Source organism: Thunnus maccoyii, chromosome 23, assembly GCF_910596095.1.
Source record: "Thunnus maccoyii chromosome 23, fThuMac1.1, whole genome shotgun sequence".
Lineage (NCBI taxonomy): Eukaryota > Metazoa > Chordata > Actinopteri > Scombriformes > Scombridae > Thunnus > Thunnus maccoyii.
In genome coordinates, this window is record NC_056555.1 from 10319829 (window position 1) to 10335993 (window position 16165).

Consider the following 16165-nt stretch of genomic DNA (forward strand, 5'->3'; position numbering starts at 1 on the left):
AATCGACAATGGCCAGTGAGCGCTAGGTCCCGTCTCAGCATCCTCCCGCACAATCCCCTTGTTGTTCGACCGGGCCCAGGATGTATCTCTGAGCTCATAGAGAGGAAACATTCATGACCACAAAGCAGCATCTGTGCTGCTAGATGTCAGAGCGACCCACCACTTCCACCACAGCCAAGACTGATTGATGTCACAGAGTTAAACTGCATAGAAATGACATTTTTTGCTGCTTCGTTCCTGTGGCAGTCTCTCTGATGGATAGGTATGAGATCATGGGTTGTTTGTCATACTGACAGCTGGGATTGATAAGGAAGTGGCGTTCAGTTATTGCATTGATTGTCTTATATGTAAAAAAAGATTAAGACATATTAGAATTAAGATATTGTGTATGCTGATGAAACTTTTCTTTTTGTCTTCATATCAAGTTTTTTGTGATTTTCTGTTATTTTTACACTGTTATAATGTCAAATGTCTATGTTTAACATGGTAAAAGGCAAAACTTGTCAATATATGTAAAAATCCTCCCCTGAAAATCAAAAGCCAGGGCTTCAGCCTGATCTGTATGTTTTGTTTGCAATATATATGTATGCAATATATCAGTAAAGCCCCAGAATAAAAAATATAGACCTGAAAATGTGCATGATACATCCCCTTTAAATGTTACGAATTGTCCTTTAATAGAAAATCTGCTTTGATTTTGAGCTATCATTTGTTTACATAAAGGGACAGCTGTCTCCTTTAAAAAGAAAACACAGGAAAGGCTTTAAATAATCTTCAACTCAACAATATATAAATATATATATATTTTACAGCAGAGGTTGTTAAAAATGTGGTGGTATTCTTTGTCTGAGATTTTTTCCTCACAGAAAAGGAACTCACATAGATTATTGATGAGGTACAACCTGTATGTCTGGGCAAGATGACATGACAGTTCTCTCTTTTTCCTGTTGCTCTTTTGCTTCCTCAGCTGGACCAAAAATTGGAAGTGAAGCAGTCTGAAGTCATCTGCTGACTACATACACTATTTATCACAGACAGAGCTTGTGTTGCTATGTGTGTGTGTGTGTGTGTGTGTGTGTGTGTGTGTGTGTGTGTGTCTGTGTGTGTGTCACCTGTGGCTGTTGGTCATGACCAGACTGTCTGGCTGGCCGCTGGGCTCCTCGCTTTCCCTGCTCTTCAGCCTCTCCTGGCGTGCCCTGCGCCTCCTCTCGCGGGCCGCCTCCTCCTCGTCATCATCATTCTTCGCCAACCTAAGGCAGTGAAAAAAAAAGAAAAGAGAGAATGAGCAGACAAAAGAGACATTTTCAACTTTCAACCTCTCATCTCCCGCCTCATGCTTCCCGTCCTCAATTTAGCTCCACAGTTAGAGACTTCAAAGTCCTTGAACATTGGACTGTAATCATCACAGTGACCAAACCTAGTGGATTTGTCTGGAGTTTTTTTTCTCTCCTTTTTCTCCTATTAAGCTGACCTGTAAGCTGTGCAACAACCAATACTTCTTATCACTGCAGTTTTCACGAGCTGATAAAAACTCAGTCTTGAGACATGGCTTGGCTGAGGATAAGAGAGAGCCAGAAAAACAGTGCTTCTGGCCCACAGGTCGTCCTGGTCTGGTCAGTGTTGGAATAAAGTAAACTGGAGAGGTGTGTGTGTGTGTGTGTGTGTGTGAGAGAGTGTGTTTATGCACTGCAAAAGAACGACTAGACTTAAATTTTATATCTCTATGGGGAGTTTAAATCATTATTATCACATTAAATCAAGAAATCACATTTTTTTTAAGTTAACAACAGTAACAGTAAGCTTACTTTTACTTGTTTTAATACAATTCTGGACACAAGCTAAGTTTTGCTGATAAACTCATTTCAACACAAATATCTCCTACCAAGTTTAAAGGAATAGTTTTTCATTTTGAGAAATACGCTCATTTGCTTTCTTGTAGGAAGTTAGATGAGAAGATTGACACCACTCTCATGTTTGTACTGTAAAAATTAAGTTACAGCCAGGAGATGGTTAGCTTAGCTTAGTTTAGCTTAGCATACATACTGGAAACAGGGTGAAACAGCTAGCCTGGCTCTATCAAAAGCTGACAAAATATGTCTACAAACACCTCTAAAGCTCATAAATGAACACATTATGTTAGTTTTTTTGCATTAGACTGAGTGTCTAATGCAAAAAAACGACTCTTTCAACGTCTTGCCCTGACATTAAAGAAAATAAATCTATTGTAGAAAAGGCTGAGATCTACAGACCCTAGCTCATTTAATAGAGCAAAATCCAAAGCAGACATGCAGTGGGATTATACACATCTTTATTAAATGCAGTGGTTTAAGTAAAGGGTGCCGCTGAATGTAATCAACACAACTCCATTGTTTAAAATTCAGTTGGCTAGCAAGCTACTGTATTTATGTGCTTAAATCTGCTTGAAAGCAACAATTTGAGGCCTTTCTCTGAGGCTGGTCCAAAGTCATTCTGGGAAATGAAGGAAAGTTAGAAGTAGACAGGTTGAAGGAAAGAGGCTACACCCAAAAAATAACACTACACTTGACAGTGAAATACATTACAGTATTAGCTATAAGAATCCAATGACCATCACGAAATGTCTAATGGTGCAATAAAACCAAAGAATGAAATTTTCCTTTTCTTCTGAAGTATCAAATCATTTCCTGAACTGCTGTGTTTCTGGCCACCTGACATCTATGAACTCAGCTCTATGCTTGATCTGCATTGCCCCGACTGACCTTTACACTCCCACTGCTAACCACATGCCTAGCTACCTAACATCAGCGCAGCCTTTGAGGTCAGCCGACGAAGCGTGCTATTGCATGTTAATTGCAACATGTGTGGTGAGCCGAGCTAAAGCTGCCTGGGTTTATATGAGGTTTTACAGCTTGTGAACAACAGTTTCCCTCTTCCTTTCCTTCCCCTCCGCTGTCCCCCCCGCCTCCCGTTTCGTTCTCTCAGATGAGGAATGTTGTCATAACAGAACAGATGAATCTGTTAACGCCCAGGCTTGACCTATGGGACGGTGACATCAGTGACGTCAGGCAGTGTTTTACACGTGCGCATGTGTGTGTGCTTAGTCTGGATAATTCAGCAAAATTGGTCTAATCCAGATGGAAGTTTCAGTCTCAAAGAAATAGTTTTCTCCTCTTAAAACCCCCTTTTTTCAATTTCATTCATATTCCATCGACTTCAATTGAATCCCCAAGCAGTAGAAAGTACATTAACCCTTATTTAAAATGCCAGAGTGATATGTTGTTTCGGCGAACTAAAAAAAAGTTGCAAAATGACTGCCTTAACTCCCAGAGGACTGTGTTGTCCCAGATACAGCACTAAATGTCATGAGAAAGAGAAAACGACAACATCTAAAAATGGAACAAAAAAGTCCTTGGTGGCGGTGACGATGACAATCTCAGGGTTAAAGATTCCTCAGTAGGAGAGAAGAACAAACTCCTAAAAGCTGAATTAGCATTCCTGTCAATCACAGCCTTGGCTAGAGTCACACACACAACCGAAGCCCTGATTTAATATCCCTTTCCTTACCTAGGCCCCAAACTCTATCAGCATACTGACACAGAAATATGGGGAGAGGTGGAAAGGAAGGTTGGGGGGGGGGGGGGGGGGGGGGAGGGGGAAGGAAAAAAAAAAAAAAAAGAAAGAGCAAGTGAAATGGAGAGTGAGAGTAAAGAGGAGAAGTGAGAAATGAAAAACGAAAAAGGAAAGGGTGTGCACGATAATGGAAAAAGGAGTAATCTGCAGATTTGATCATAGACGACACCCTTTCCTGCCCAGAATGATGTGTAGCTGCAGTTATAAGTTGCAGGTATGTGTGTCTGTCACTGTATACTATACAACAGATGCTCTTTTCTTGGGTGGCCATGTAATGTAATATGACTTCACAAACCAAACTGTGATTTCCACGTGGCAGCTATAATGCATCTGGAAATGAAATGAACAGCTTTCTTAAACATGTGCATAAATTGTTAAAACAAACAAAAAACAAAACACCCTGCAGGATTCTACATTTCACAACTCGACTGTCTGCGTGGACACGAAACATGGCCATCAGCGACCCTATTAGGGAGTAATATCTCTAAATATTTTCTTTACAGAGAAATATCTCAGAAATGTCAGTGAAAACAATTTGGGAGAAGCCCATGAGAAAAGACTTCTTCACCCCCTCCTCGGTAAGAGGGGGACAGAGGAAGAAAAGTAAAAGAGAGAGAGAGAGAGAGAAAAAGAAAAAGCTGCTGTGAACAGAGGGGAGGAGAGAGGAGCGAAGGAAAGGGATGGAGAGGGAGAGGAGGGAAAGAGGGTGGGGGCTTGGGCTGTCAGAAATGCTGACCCATTCCCACGCTGGCCTCTCTGGACTATTTCCCTTCCTACTGCCGGCCCAAAGAACCACAACGCACCCCGTCTGTCTCTCTTCCCCACCCTATGCTCTGCTGGGCCGGCTCCAGGAATACACAATGTTAGCCATGATAGAATTCCCCTCGCTTGCATTTATTCTTATTCACAGATGAAGCAGCAGTATAGCACGCATACAGAACATAAATACCAAATTCTGCACTTTTTGTGGAGAGTAAGCAACAAGAAACAATAGCAAAAGTTTTATCCGAGTTGATGTGGAAAGTGTATAATTGACATACATGGCTGCCTCTCCCTCTCTATCTCTGTGTTTCTCCCTCTTCCTGTCAGAACTAAGGTTTACGATGCAGCACCAGGTCATGTTTGGAACGGTCCATTCACCAGGGGCGGGGATGTTTGGCATGGCTCATTCACGGAGGATGGGTGTTATTTCCTCAGCCCTTCCTGGTCTCTCAGGCGCAGGGCCAACACAGATGTAAAGAAGAAAAAGAGGATGAGGAGAAAGAGGAGGAAGAGGAAGAGAAGTGGGGGGCGGGGGGGGGAGTGAGGATGGAGAGAGAAGAGGAGGAGTCAGAGGAGAGGGATGAGGAGAACAAGGGGGTGAAGACTTAAGTGGAGGAGCGAGGTCAAAAGGAAGGAGGATGAGGCACTTGGAGGTTAAGATGGAGGACGCAACAGGAGAGTAGAAGAAGGAGAGGAAAGAGAGGGAGGAGGAAGAGAGGTTGAAGATGAAGCTGGACGAGGGGAGGGCCAAGAGGACGAATGGAGAATGACAAGAAAGAGGAGGAGGACGAGAGGACAGATGATGGAAATAAAAAACAAACACTTCCTAAAAAGGACACCAAAGAAACCTTTTTCCAAAATTAACATTGGGTGGCTTTAGATTTAATGTTGCTTTAATAAGTTATGTTCAGTATGCACTATTTGACATAATGACTCACTATTGTCTTCATGCAGAATATCACCCCAATGAATTGCTCAAGAGCTCCAGCTGCATTTTGCAGGGAGTAGCAACTGTTTTGTTGTAAACTATGCATACTGTTATAAAAGAAGACTATTTTTAGCTGTGGCAGATACCCTTTGGTCACTGAATTGACTGGGGAAATTCCACATCCATGTGCTCTCTTTTTGGAAAGAATGAGAAAAAAGTAGTTAAGACATTCCAGTGTGAGTGACTCTGTGTGTGTGTGTGTGTGTGTGTGTGTGTGTGTGTGTGTGTGTGTGTGTGTGTGTGTGTGTGTATGAACAAAAATATACTTCAGCGCTGATGAAGAGCATGAGTGTGAGAAAGCTAAGCAGAACAGAGCTACAAGTCAATCTAAGCCCATTGTGCACCTCTATGTCAACAATCATTTTCTTACAACTATAACTGAGGCTGATGTAAGACAGAACAGGGGAGGCTTGGCTGTTCTCTCTTCACACACACACACACACACACACACACACACACACACACACACACACACACAATTGCACACATTTGCACTCGGTTGTAGATCAGAAAAGTGAATGGAGCTTGTCAAACCTTCATCACCTGATGCTGATCCAAACACACACACACACACAGAGTAAAGTGAGCACCCTGATGGTTAACTGCATGCATGCACTCAACCTAACTCTGCACACATGCACACACTGGCATGCACATGCATAGCACACACAGGTCCCAGCATGAGACACATATATCAAAACACACTCTCTCTCTCTCACACACACACACACACACACGCACACACACAATCTCACTGTCCCAGCATGTAGGAAACAGCTCATGTAGACCTGGCCAGTAAACACTTATAATAGCCAGGAATTTGGCATTCCTACAGCCGTTATTATATGGGCCCAAACTCTCCCTGTGTTCTCCGTCTTCTCACAGCGTGCTCAGTGATGGTTGAATGGAAGCAGGCCAATGAGACAACATGTGGTTTTGACTAGTCCAAGCAAGAGGGGCATGTAAATATTGATTGTTTCAATATATTGGCAGAAATGGAAACAATGTAGAGATGCAATCTTTTATCAATAACAGGAGTGGCATGTCGTCTGCCAGCTGAAATGATCGCTGCTCGGACCAAATAAACAGTCATGAACAAAGTCCTGCTGAGCTGAAAATGTAAATGTCAAAGGTGCTTACTACCTTTAATCTTTTTCACTCTCGCTGCATTTCTCTTTCTGTCTTCTTCATCTCTACTTTGCTCTCTTTGTCGGCTCTTCTAAGTCTGTATTTTCTGCCAAATTCCATTGTCTGCGTGTAACATAAACACTGCAAAACTGCATAAATAATTCTAGCGAGTGATGGGTTTATGGGGGTTTTATTCTGTGAAACCGAAAAGAGGCGTTAACCTTCACTTCAGTCAGCTATTTAGAGTGCATCTGAGGAAATGAGGCATAAAAGATTAAAAGAGGTACAAGCTAAAAGATGCCAAAAAGGAGAATATTGCATAACTGTAACTGTAACAAAAACAACATAAACTAAAGCAATATGAACAGAATCTTTCCCATTAAATGATACTGGAAATCTGTCTCATGTTACACAATCTGTAGATAAAGTGACTCTGCAAGTAGTCACTAGTTAAGTTAGGTGTGTGAGTAAATTGGTCATATATTATTTGTTTACCACACCTGAGAATTTCACTATTAGAGTATGGATACTGGATTTGTGAGGCTGATACTTTTGTCCAATGATGACAAAGGTTTCAATTTCAATTCAGATAGCATATCATGTGATGCTTATATGCTAACAGAAACACAAAACAAACACTTTGTAATTTAATTGTTATTAAAGCTGAAAAAATCAATATTTCTATATAAACAAGTGATCAAATGACATATAATTGTATGTATATGCTGTGAAAGGGGTTGTTCTTAGTCACAAATCCACAGAGAATTATCTCCCAACTCTGCAGTTCAGAGTGTGGAGCATTTTAGCATCTTCAAATTCATTGCTTTGGTTTTCTGGCTCGCAAAATCCACTATGATCAACTTAATTTCCAGGTGCAGCAGGCCACTGCAAATGCTGGAAATGCACAGCACCAAACAGCAGACAGATAAAGTTAGCCAATAGCTGGTGAACATAGTGGCTAAAACATTGGAAATGGAATTGGTGGAGACAGAATATTGGACTTCAATTTATCATGTGGCCAACTTAAATGTCAGATGTATCGAGCTCCCTACACTACCCAAAATTCTTAGCTATCAGTAAGTTCAATTTGCGAGAAGGCAGACTTGTGAGTTTCCATAGAATACCTTTGTGGAAGTTATTTTCACAAGGGTACAAGGGACATTTATTTTCAATGTCTGGATGACTGATCCTGAATTTTATTACTTTGTGAATCTACTACAGTATTGCAGATAGTGTGCCCTCCATCTTCCTGGATACAAATGCTGTTTTGAGTTAAAGGCTTTGTTCATCAATAAGGTAAATGCAACTCACGTATTCTTTGTGTCATAAAAAAGAATTATCAGAGAGAAACATCTATGTATTCGGCAGTGTCAGCTTGTTTTTCACCAATAATGGACTAACTGGCTCTAATAAAACGCTTCTCAGGGATACATCAAACAGGCAAGTGACCTTGCCCAGTATCTGCATCCACATCAACCTCATCCTTAATTGGAAGGGCTGCGGCACAGATGAAGAGACTTCAGTGAAAAGACCCCATAAAATGCCTTGGCACACTATGTATCAAGTTCTCACAATAAAAACCCCTTTTTACTATTTTTGATGACTGCACTTGGCGTGTTACCACTCAATCAATTTGTTGGAATGAACTTTAGTTTAATCAATTTCTTCCATTGAATCTAGGGGAGTTCACATGGCCACAGTATCTGGGAGAGAAAATTGGAAAAAGGGAGGGAGGGAGGCCATGATTGAAAATTCCCACTTAAAGGTCATCACATTGCTTATCTGATTGCTTATCAACCTTTTTTTTTCTCCTAGCCTGGGTTGGGGAAGCCAATATTTGCTGAGCAATGTTTTTAAAGACCCGGAAGAGGGTCTTGTGCTATTAAAGCAGCACTGGCTCCCTCCGCTTCCAACTTGGCATGAACATCAGAGGAGGTGCGCTGTGCATTGACAACCAGAGCTTCATTACACAACACAGGCTGCTCCCTCAGCTGAGGAATTCTTCACACAAGCTAAGTAGTAAGATCTTATGTAAACAACAGCAACGTCACCCCCACTGGACTGCAGGTGATCTGTGACTACAAATGAAGCCATTGTGGAAGTATGACTTGTTTAACACTTGCTGCTTTGCAAAAAGGAATTAGTTGGGAAATCCTGGAGCACCAATCTGCAGGTGTCACTTCAAGACAGCTAAATGGGTCTTACCGTTCGGCCTCCAGGCGCATCTCCTCCCGCTTCTGCCTCCTCAGCTCCCGGCGCCGCTCAAAGTCCATTTCCTCCATGGTTGTGCCCTTAAGAACGACATCATCAAACACAAACATTGTAATTTACTCAATTTCAGGAAGAACTAAACCGTAAAAAAAAGACGTCATTGTAGTGTTCAAAGAGGGCAAAATACTTTCTCAACTGTCAAACAAAAGAGCTCATTTCCAGATTTCTGGTTTATCAACATACCAAATCTAAGTACAATCCATCCTTCCACACACAGTATTGACCAAGTATGTGATGTCACATTATTGTGTTTACAAGCCTCAGTAAGGTGACAAAGAGTGTGACTACAATTTAGGCCCACAAACTCAAAAGGATCTAGGCAGAAAATGACAGAAAAGAAAGGCAAGGATAGAAAGAGAGGAAGGACAAGCCACCACAGGATGTTAACTCAATCAGTTAAGGGAATTCTCACTAAAAATACCCTGTTAGGGTACGTGACTGGCTGTGCTGTGAGGACTGAGACCACCCAGGAGCTGCTGAGCCTCCCATCATACATCTACGATCCCCGCTTAAACCACCACCAACATCTACTCTACACTGGAGCAGAGCAAACATATGCTAACTAAGCAACTGAGCAAAAAAGACAAAGGGGCATAATGGCTCATGGTTTGAGAGAACATCACATTTAAATACTATAGTGTGTACCCAATAGTGCCAATTCTATTTTGGTATAAGATGAAGTTGAAAAGCAACAAGTGAGGCACAAAGTATGTGCAGAACAAAGAGGAGAAACAAAGAAGGGACTGTGACCGTCATACCTTGAATTAGCCTTCAATGTCTTTTCCTTCACACCATACCAGCGCCTCACAATGCCAATACAAAGTAAAGATACAATTCAACAACGTCTAGTAATAGTCTCCCACAGTCCGGCCACAGCTGACAGAAAAGGCAAATGCCTGCTCCTTCCCCTCCCTGCTAGTTGTCCCTCCCTCCATCCCTCAGTGACCTCCTTCCTTCTTTCCCTCAGTTTTACCCCCAACTCCCTCCCTCCCTCCCTCGTCTGTCCCGTCTCTCCTTTTCTCCCTATCTCTACTACTAACTTTTCCTGTGTTGTTTTCCTGTGAAATGTCAGAACTTGGCTAAACTCTGTTCTCGGACATGACTCGGCTCTTGAGCCCTGCTTCCTGTGTTCTATAAGCATGTTTTCTGCTCCCTTTTTTTCCCCTCTGCAGTCCCATACAGAAGGAGTCAAAGAAGTATGCATGCACACAAGCATGTAGATGCAGCATGCGCATTTTCATGCATGCACCCACATTCATAAGCATACTAATGAGCAGACAGATGCACACTTAAGGGCAAACACACACACATGGACAGGAAATACAAAGACAGGAGAGACGCTTTTAAAGAAACTCCTCACCTCACCTCCCTACCCCCAACACCAAGTCCATCCCGCCCCACTGCATCTTCTCACCCAGTCTCCTCCTCCCTACGAGCCTGTACAGTAAACACAGCCTTGGCTCCCAGCTATTACACTGTGAAAGCCTCTGTGACTCTAAGGAGGGAGGGATATTTTAAACACCACAAGAATTCACTCACTATGTTTGGATGCACAGTTTGTGTCATTCGCAAAACAGGAGGGGTGGTAGAGCGGCGGGTGGGGGGGGGTGCACTTGAATGTGGGGCTATTCATACGACCGTAATTAAGACAAAACGAGAGCAATAACTAAAACCGACAAGGCCTCCAAACATAACCAGTCTAATCACATACTTCCTAGAACCAGCGACGCCAAGGGAGACAAAGTTATTAGTAATGCAAGCACAGCAGCATATAAATTTGGAGTTATTGTTGCAAATAATGCATGATTTATGCAGCAGTGAGGACTCTGTTTTCATTTGGTGTTCAATTAAACACGTTTGTACAAAAACGGGTTATAGATCATTTAAAAAACGTGTCATTTACTTTTACAAAATGATCCCTTCAATGAAAGAGGGTATAAAATTTGGTATGTCAACAAAATGATTACAGAGTGGATCGTTTATGCAAGACTTAACATGAATAATAAACCTATAGGAGATGTATTTTAAAGCTGATATATTGCTCTGCTCAATGAATGGAGACTCTACATGGGGGAACATCAGGCGTAGGGCACAAGAAGAAGCCTGTGGCTTGTACTAAAAGGCCTTGGGTAAGATGTAGAAATGTGTACTGTTGTGTATATCACTGAAAGGACCACCCACACTTTGCAAAAGCTAACAGAGGCAGAACGAGAGAAAGACAGCATTCCATGAAGTTGTGCACCCTGGAGTCAAAAGTTTGTGACATTTCAGACTTTTTAACAAGTTCCGCCTGTCCACTGTGAAATGTCTTCTTCCATCCTTTGCTGCATCTGTCCATTTATTCCACCATTGAAGTCTAATACTTGCATCCATCCATCGCACCCTCCCTTCTTAACCTGTCTCTCTTTTTCTTCTCCTCCCCCTCTTTCTCTTTCCCTGTCTGCCTCAACCTTCTACAATGGCTATAATGACACATTTACCAGTCAAATTACTACCTGTCAAGACTGCCAGACCCTGGCACAGGATCTAGTGTCTAAGTGCCAGTCTCTTAAAAAGCCTTAAAAGCCAAGTTGATATTATCCTGACAGCCACTGGGATTACACCACCTTATAATGCCTCTATCTTCTCACGAAGTCTTGAGTTAAAAGCACCACAACAATGGGCCCCTATCGGCCAAATGAGGCACAAAGTAGATCAAGGAAAAGTCTGGGAGTAAGGCTGAAGAAAAAGTACGGGCTAGCAGCACATCTATTTTTGGCTTTGGTGAAATGTTCCTAACACTGGCTTACCATTCTTTGAGAAGAGAAGACTGCAGTTCTTTTGGTCAGATCTGTTACTGTGATACTCACAGCAACTATCCCATCACAACCTTTAGACAAACACATTAATCTCCACATTATGGTTATGGAGCTATGCGAGAAATGCTCCTATTTAACCTTTGATTTTAGCAGAGGGGACATGAAAGAACCTCAAAATTACTCATTCACATGCCAGCTAGAAACAACCCCTCCTTTGGATCTTTTGCGTGCAGTGACTGCTTTGGTTGTTGAACAAAGGGAATTAATGAGAGGATAAACAAGTAAAAACTAGTTTAGCGTAAGTTATTTGCTTGCCAGCTGTGAGCTTGGCAAATAATGGAACAATGGTGACTTGTTACAGCTGCAACAGTCATATACAGGCCTTTATGATGGTTAAACATTTAATTTAGCCCTGACATAACTTGCTACATCAAACATGTTGCAACATGACTTACCTTTTCACTAAAGTCAGTATGATTCATCATCTGGGAACCATGAGCATCTGTACCAAATACTGTGTCAAACTATCTTGTAAAAGTTTAGATATTTCACTGAATAAGAGAAATTTACTGGTGCTACCTGCTGACAGCACTAAATCAAAAGTCGGGAGATAAGCAAAGTCTTTAGGATACATCCTCTGGGCACCATGCATGTCAAAGTTTCATGGCAATCCATCCAATGGTTGTTGAGATATTTTCATCTGGACCAGAGCGGTGGACCAGCTGACTGACCAACATTGCTATTCCTAGAGGTATGGCGCTAGCATTGCTGCAGTCAAAGTTAACTGGTGCTGAAAGATCATCGGGTCTAAAAAAATTACAACACACAATAAACATGTCTTTGAGATATCATATTTCTGGCAGCAATATTGAATCTGTCAAGGAATCCATGTTTTACCCAGTTCGTTATAAAAAGTGGGGTCTACGGGGCATGGGCGTAGGAAGTATTGAAAATGTGGGTGGGACAAACTAAGGGGGGGGTCTGGGTGTACCTCCCCAGGAAATTTTTAACAGAGTAGATGTCATTTCCTGTATTCTGATGCCTTGTAACAGGTGGTTTGATACTTTTATCTAGCTATACTAGCATGAGAAAATTATGGGTACATTTTGTAATTTCATCCAGAGGAAGTGGTTGGCCCCAGATCACATATTTGAAGATATTAAAAAGCTAAAAGTACAGAAATTGATTCGATGACTAATTCAGAGACATCTTTAATAACCACTCATTTTTTATTTAAACTTGAGGATCTCTTTATGCTTGCATGCAACTGCAATTTCTGTCGAATTAATTTCTTTCATGTTATCAAATCAATGAGTAAAGTGGAGAGGACACCTGTAGTCAAAGTGCTGCTATGCATTCTCCATTAAACTACATTCATCTTCTAATTACTTCTACGACTATGAAGAATCAGCAGGACCTAAGGCCTTTTCTCTAAACTAGATTAGGTTGATAGCCAGTTATCTCGATGGCTTCGTTTACACACACATTTTTACACACATAACACTGCTATCGAGAAGCACTCCACAACATTTCATGACAAAAGGCATCAATATAACATCCATTTGTCACATTTCATGAAAAGCAATATTCTTGAATTCATAGGTGCCAAAGGGTTGAGGAGGGTGTGTGAACAAATCTATCAAGTTGGCTGGATAACATCACAACAGAACCTAAAAATCTCATGAATGCTTTTTGCTGTTTTTTATTCAATAAATTTCATAACCTCACACAATTATCAGGTGCCCAGTTGTACCAACTACTGTAATTGAGGCACTGCAGTAAAAGATTTAAAGATAATAAAAAAAAAACAAAAGCTTACAGCTACAGCTCCTCCCTGCCTTGGTACTTCCTTCATTGTTTTCTTCATTACTCCTCTTCATCCCTTTATGTTTCCTTGTTTAATTCACTTATTCTTTCTTTCTCTGCTTCTCTTTTAGTCTCATTTGCCATCTTACTTTCCTCTTTCCTTTCATGTTTCCCATCTTCCAACCTAGTGTTAGCGGCACGCTCGTGTGTATGTGTGTGCGTGCTACGTGAGAATCTGCTCGGGTGCGAGGTAGTAGTGAAAACGTGGTATGGAATTTCATTGATCTGAGTATTCTCTCAATAAGCAAGCAGTGGAAAGACCAATGCACTGATTTTCAACATGGTAAAAACATGTTGAAAGAGTGTGTGTGTGTGTGTGTGTGTGTGTGTGTGGGGTGGGGGGTCTAAACTAATAGTTTTAAAAAGTGGTCAGACTTTTCCCACCCTCTTATAATAGCTGTGACGCCTGTACTACGGGGCCACACAGGGGTGTGAGACTGAAAATTTAACTACCACCAATAGAAATTCTGGTTTACATATTTACAATTCTGGGTTACGTCCACTGATTCTCATTCAAGTGAAAAATTAAAGAGCAAGAACATCAAACGGTGCCAACACAAACCACTGCCTGCAGTTGCCATATCTGTCCATATACCCTAAAAAGAAGAAATGGTGCATTATTACTAGGGCTGTGTTTACAGAGCAGGACATAAAAGGAAAACATTACAGATACTGCCGCTCTCCTCTTGGCCTCCAGAGGAACACATAACCTCTACAGAACAGAGGAGGAGAGGAAGAGTTATATGCCTATGTCTTGTATCTATGGAGTCACAGCTGTGCAGGTGTCCAGGTGAATAGAGGTATTCCAGTAATCTGAAATGTGAGAGAAGCACGGGCACAAAGCCTGGCCTTTCTAGTCTTTGTGTCAATGCACAACCTACCTGTCTCACTGGTAGCTAAGTTGCAGAACTCATGAGCTAATTCCAGTCTTTTACCAGCCACACACCCTTTGGTTTTTCAGAACTAATGAATACAAACTACCTTCGGAGACCAGATAACACATGCGACATATTCAAGCCCTAGAGTGAAATATGTTCTGATTGTTGCAAAATGATACCTAATTATATAATACAAAATAATGTCACATATCATTGAAAAATATGGAATAGGCTATATACTGGAGGTTGGAAGTTTTCGCAAGTAGCAGGATTTCAGTATTTTGACACATGCTGTCTTCAACTATCAATATTCAGTCAGCCAGACTTAAATTCTAGGGCTTCTAGTCAAAAGCTGCAGAGGATGAAAATACAATTGCCTCCACATCCTGACAAAATTTGAGGCTTTTATTATAACAACAGCTTTGTCTCTCTTCAAATGCTGTCATGTGTCTTCCAGACTAGCTCTCCCTCACGACAGAAATTACTGCCACATTACTGCCTCTTGCTCTGTCTCTGCCAATAGTCACCTTAGCTTAAAGGTACTCTGTGGAGTTTTCTTGTAAATAAACACAGTTATATTTACATTGTGTTCTTTTTAATCAAAATGCATTGTGTGTCACCTAGAGGCCTAATTAACACATTGAAGGTACTTACTCAAAAAACCTTAGCAAAGCTGATTTTCTTGCATTGTTCCCTAACGTTGTTGGTGAAGTGCTGCATTTCCTGAACTGTCAATCAGTGGAAAAAAGTGGAAAACTGTTGGCAGGAATGTGTCATCTGTGTGCTCATGAATGTAGATCGTGGATGTACTAATAGAGATGGATACAACAAGGCCATAAACTGCATATAAAGATGGAAGTAGCAAGGTGTGACTTGATGGTTGAAATAATATTTCCAGACAGAAGTTGACACTTTTTAAATGGGAGTTGGAGCCAGGGATTTCTTGGAGCCAGCATCTAGCAGCTGTCGACGGCATTGCGCTGTATAGCCTAGTACTTCCACATTGGCTTTAGCCTAAAGCCGTGGTAGTTGCCGCTTGGACACAGTATGTCAACCTTTTTTCCAATTTACCCAAGTGGCTAACTGCAGTACTGCATCTACAAAATGAGAGTAAGTCATGTGGGCTAGAAGGAAAAAAAAGACAGAGAGAGAGGTCTATTGGTTCAGTGTAAGCTAAGATATACTGGTAATGTATTCTGGCATATCATTTTATGATGATTTTATCACATAGATAAAGCTTCTGCAGTAAAACAGGGAGGAAGAGAGAAATAAAGAGAGAGAGATACTGCATGCCTGTAGGTAGTGCACACTAACAGCTGTTTTGGCTGGGGCTCTGGGGACAGTTTGAGTTGGGTAAACCTAATGTTTTCTGCAGGGGTAAAGAGTCTCCTGAGACTAGTCTGACAGGGCAGTTAAAATATGTTCAGTCTGTGTGCATCATGATAAACAATATTTAACAAACAAGATTTACATTTGTTAATGGGTTTTGTGTATTTACACAAATGTGTGTGTGAGAGTCTGCAGATGTGTATAAAGGAGGTACATATACATACGGATGAGTGTGATGCTTTTACAACTGTAATACTGCAAATACTGTACGTGAGGCCACTAAAAGTGCAGTATGTGTGTGTTTATGGTATAGTAAATGCGTGTACATGTGTGATATCCATCACCACCTACAGTGCTGTGTTTGGAAAGCTGGCTTTGTGGTTGTGGTTCTGTGTGCTATGTGTCTCCTCTCACACGTCCAGGCCTCGGCAGCATTAACACGTTTACAGTCCCAGGATGCAGAGCGGCTGTGGATGCGTATTCATAAATTCACTGGAGCTTTTTTGGCACTGCAAGGCCAAGAATTTCTCTCTTTC

The 16165-nt window shown here is 41.5% G+C and overlaps 1 protein-coding gene across 1 annotated transcript in view; it reads right to left on the reverse strand.

The window, feature by feature from the left end:
• cald1a (caldesmon 1a) overlaps positions 1 to 16165 on the reverse strand; it is a 55828-nt gene that overhangs the window by 19786 nt on the left and 19877 nt on the right. The window contains exons 2-3 of the mRNA XM_042403209.1: positions 8693 to 8778; positions 1113 to 1250 (exon numbers count right to left, since the gene is read on the reverse strand). Of these exons, the coding sequence (XP_042259143.1) occupies positions 1113 to 1250; positions 8693 to 8769 (215 nt within the window). The 5' untranslated portion in view covers positions 8770 to 8778. The remainder of the gene's footprint in view (positions 1 to 1112; positions 1251 to 8692; positions 8779 to 16165) is intronic.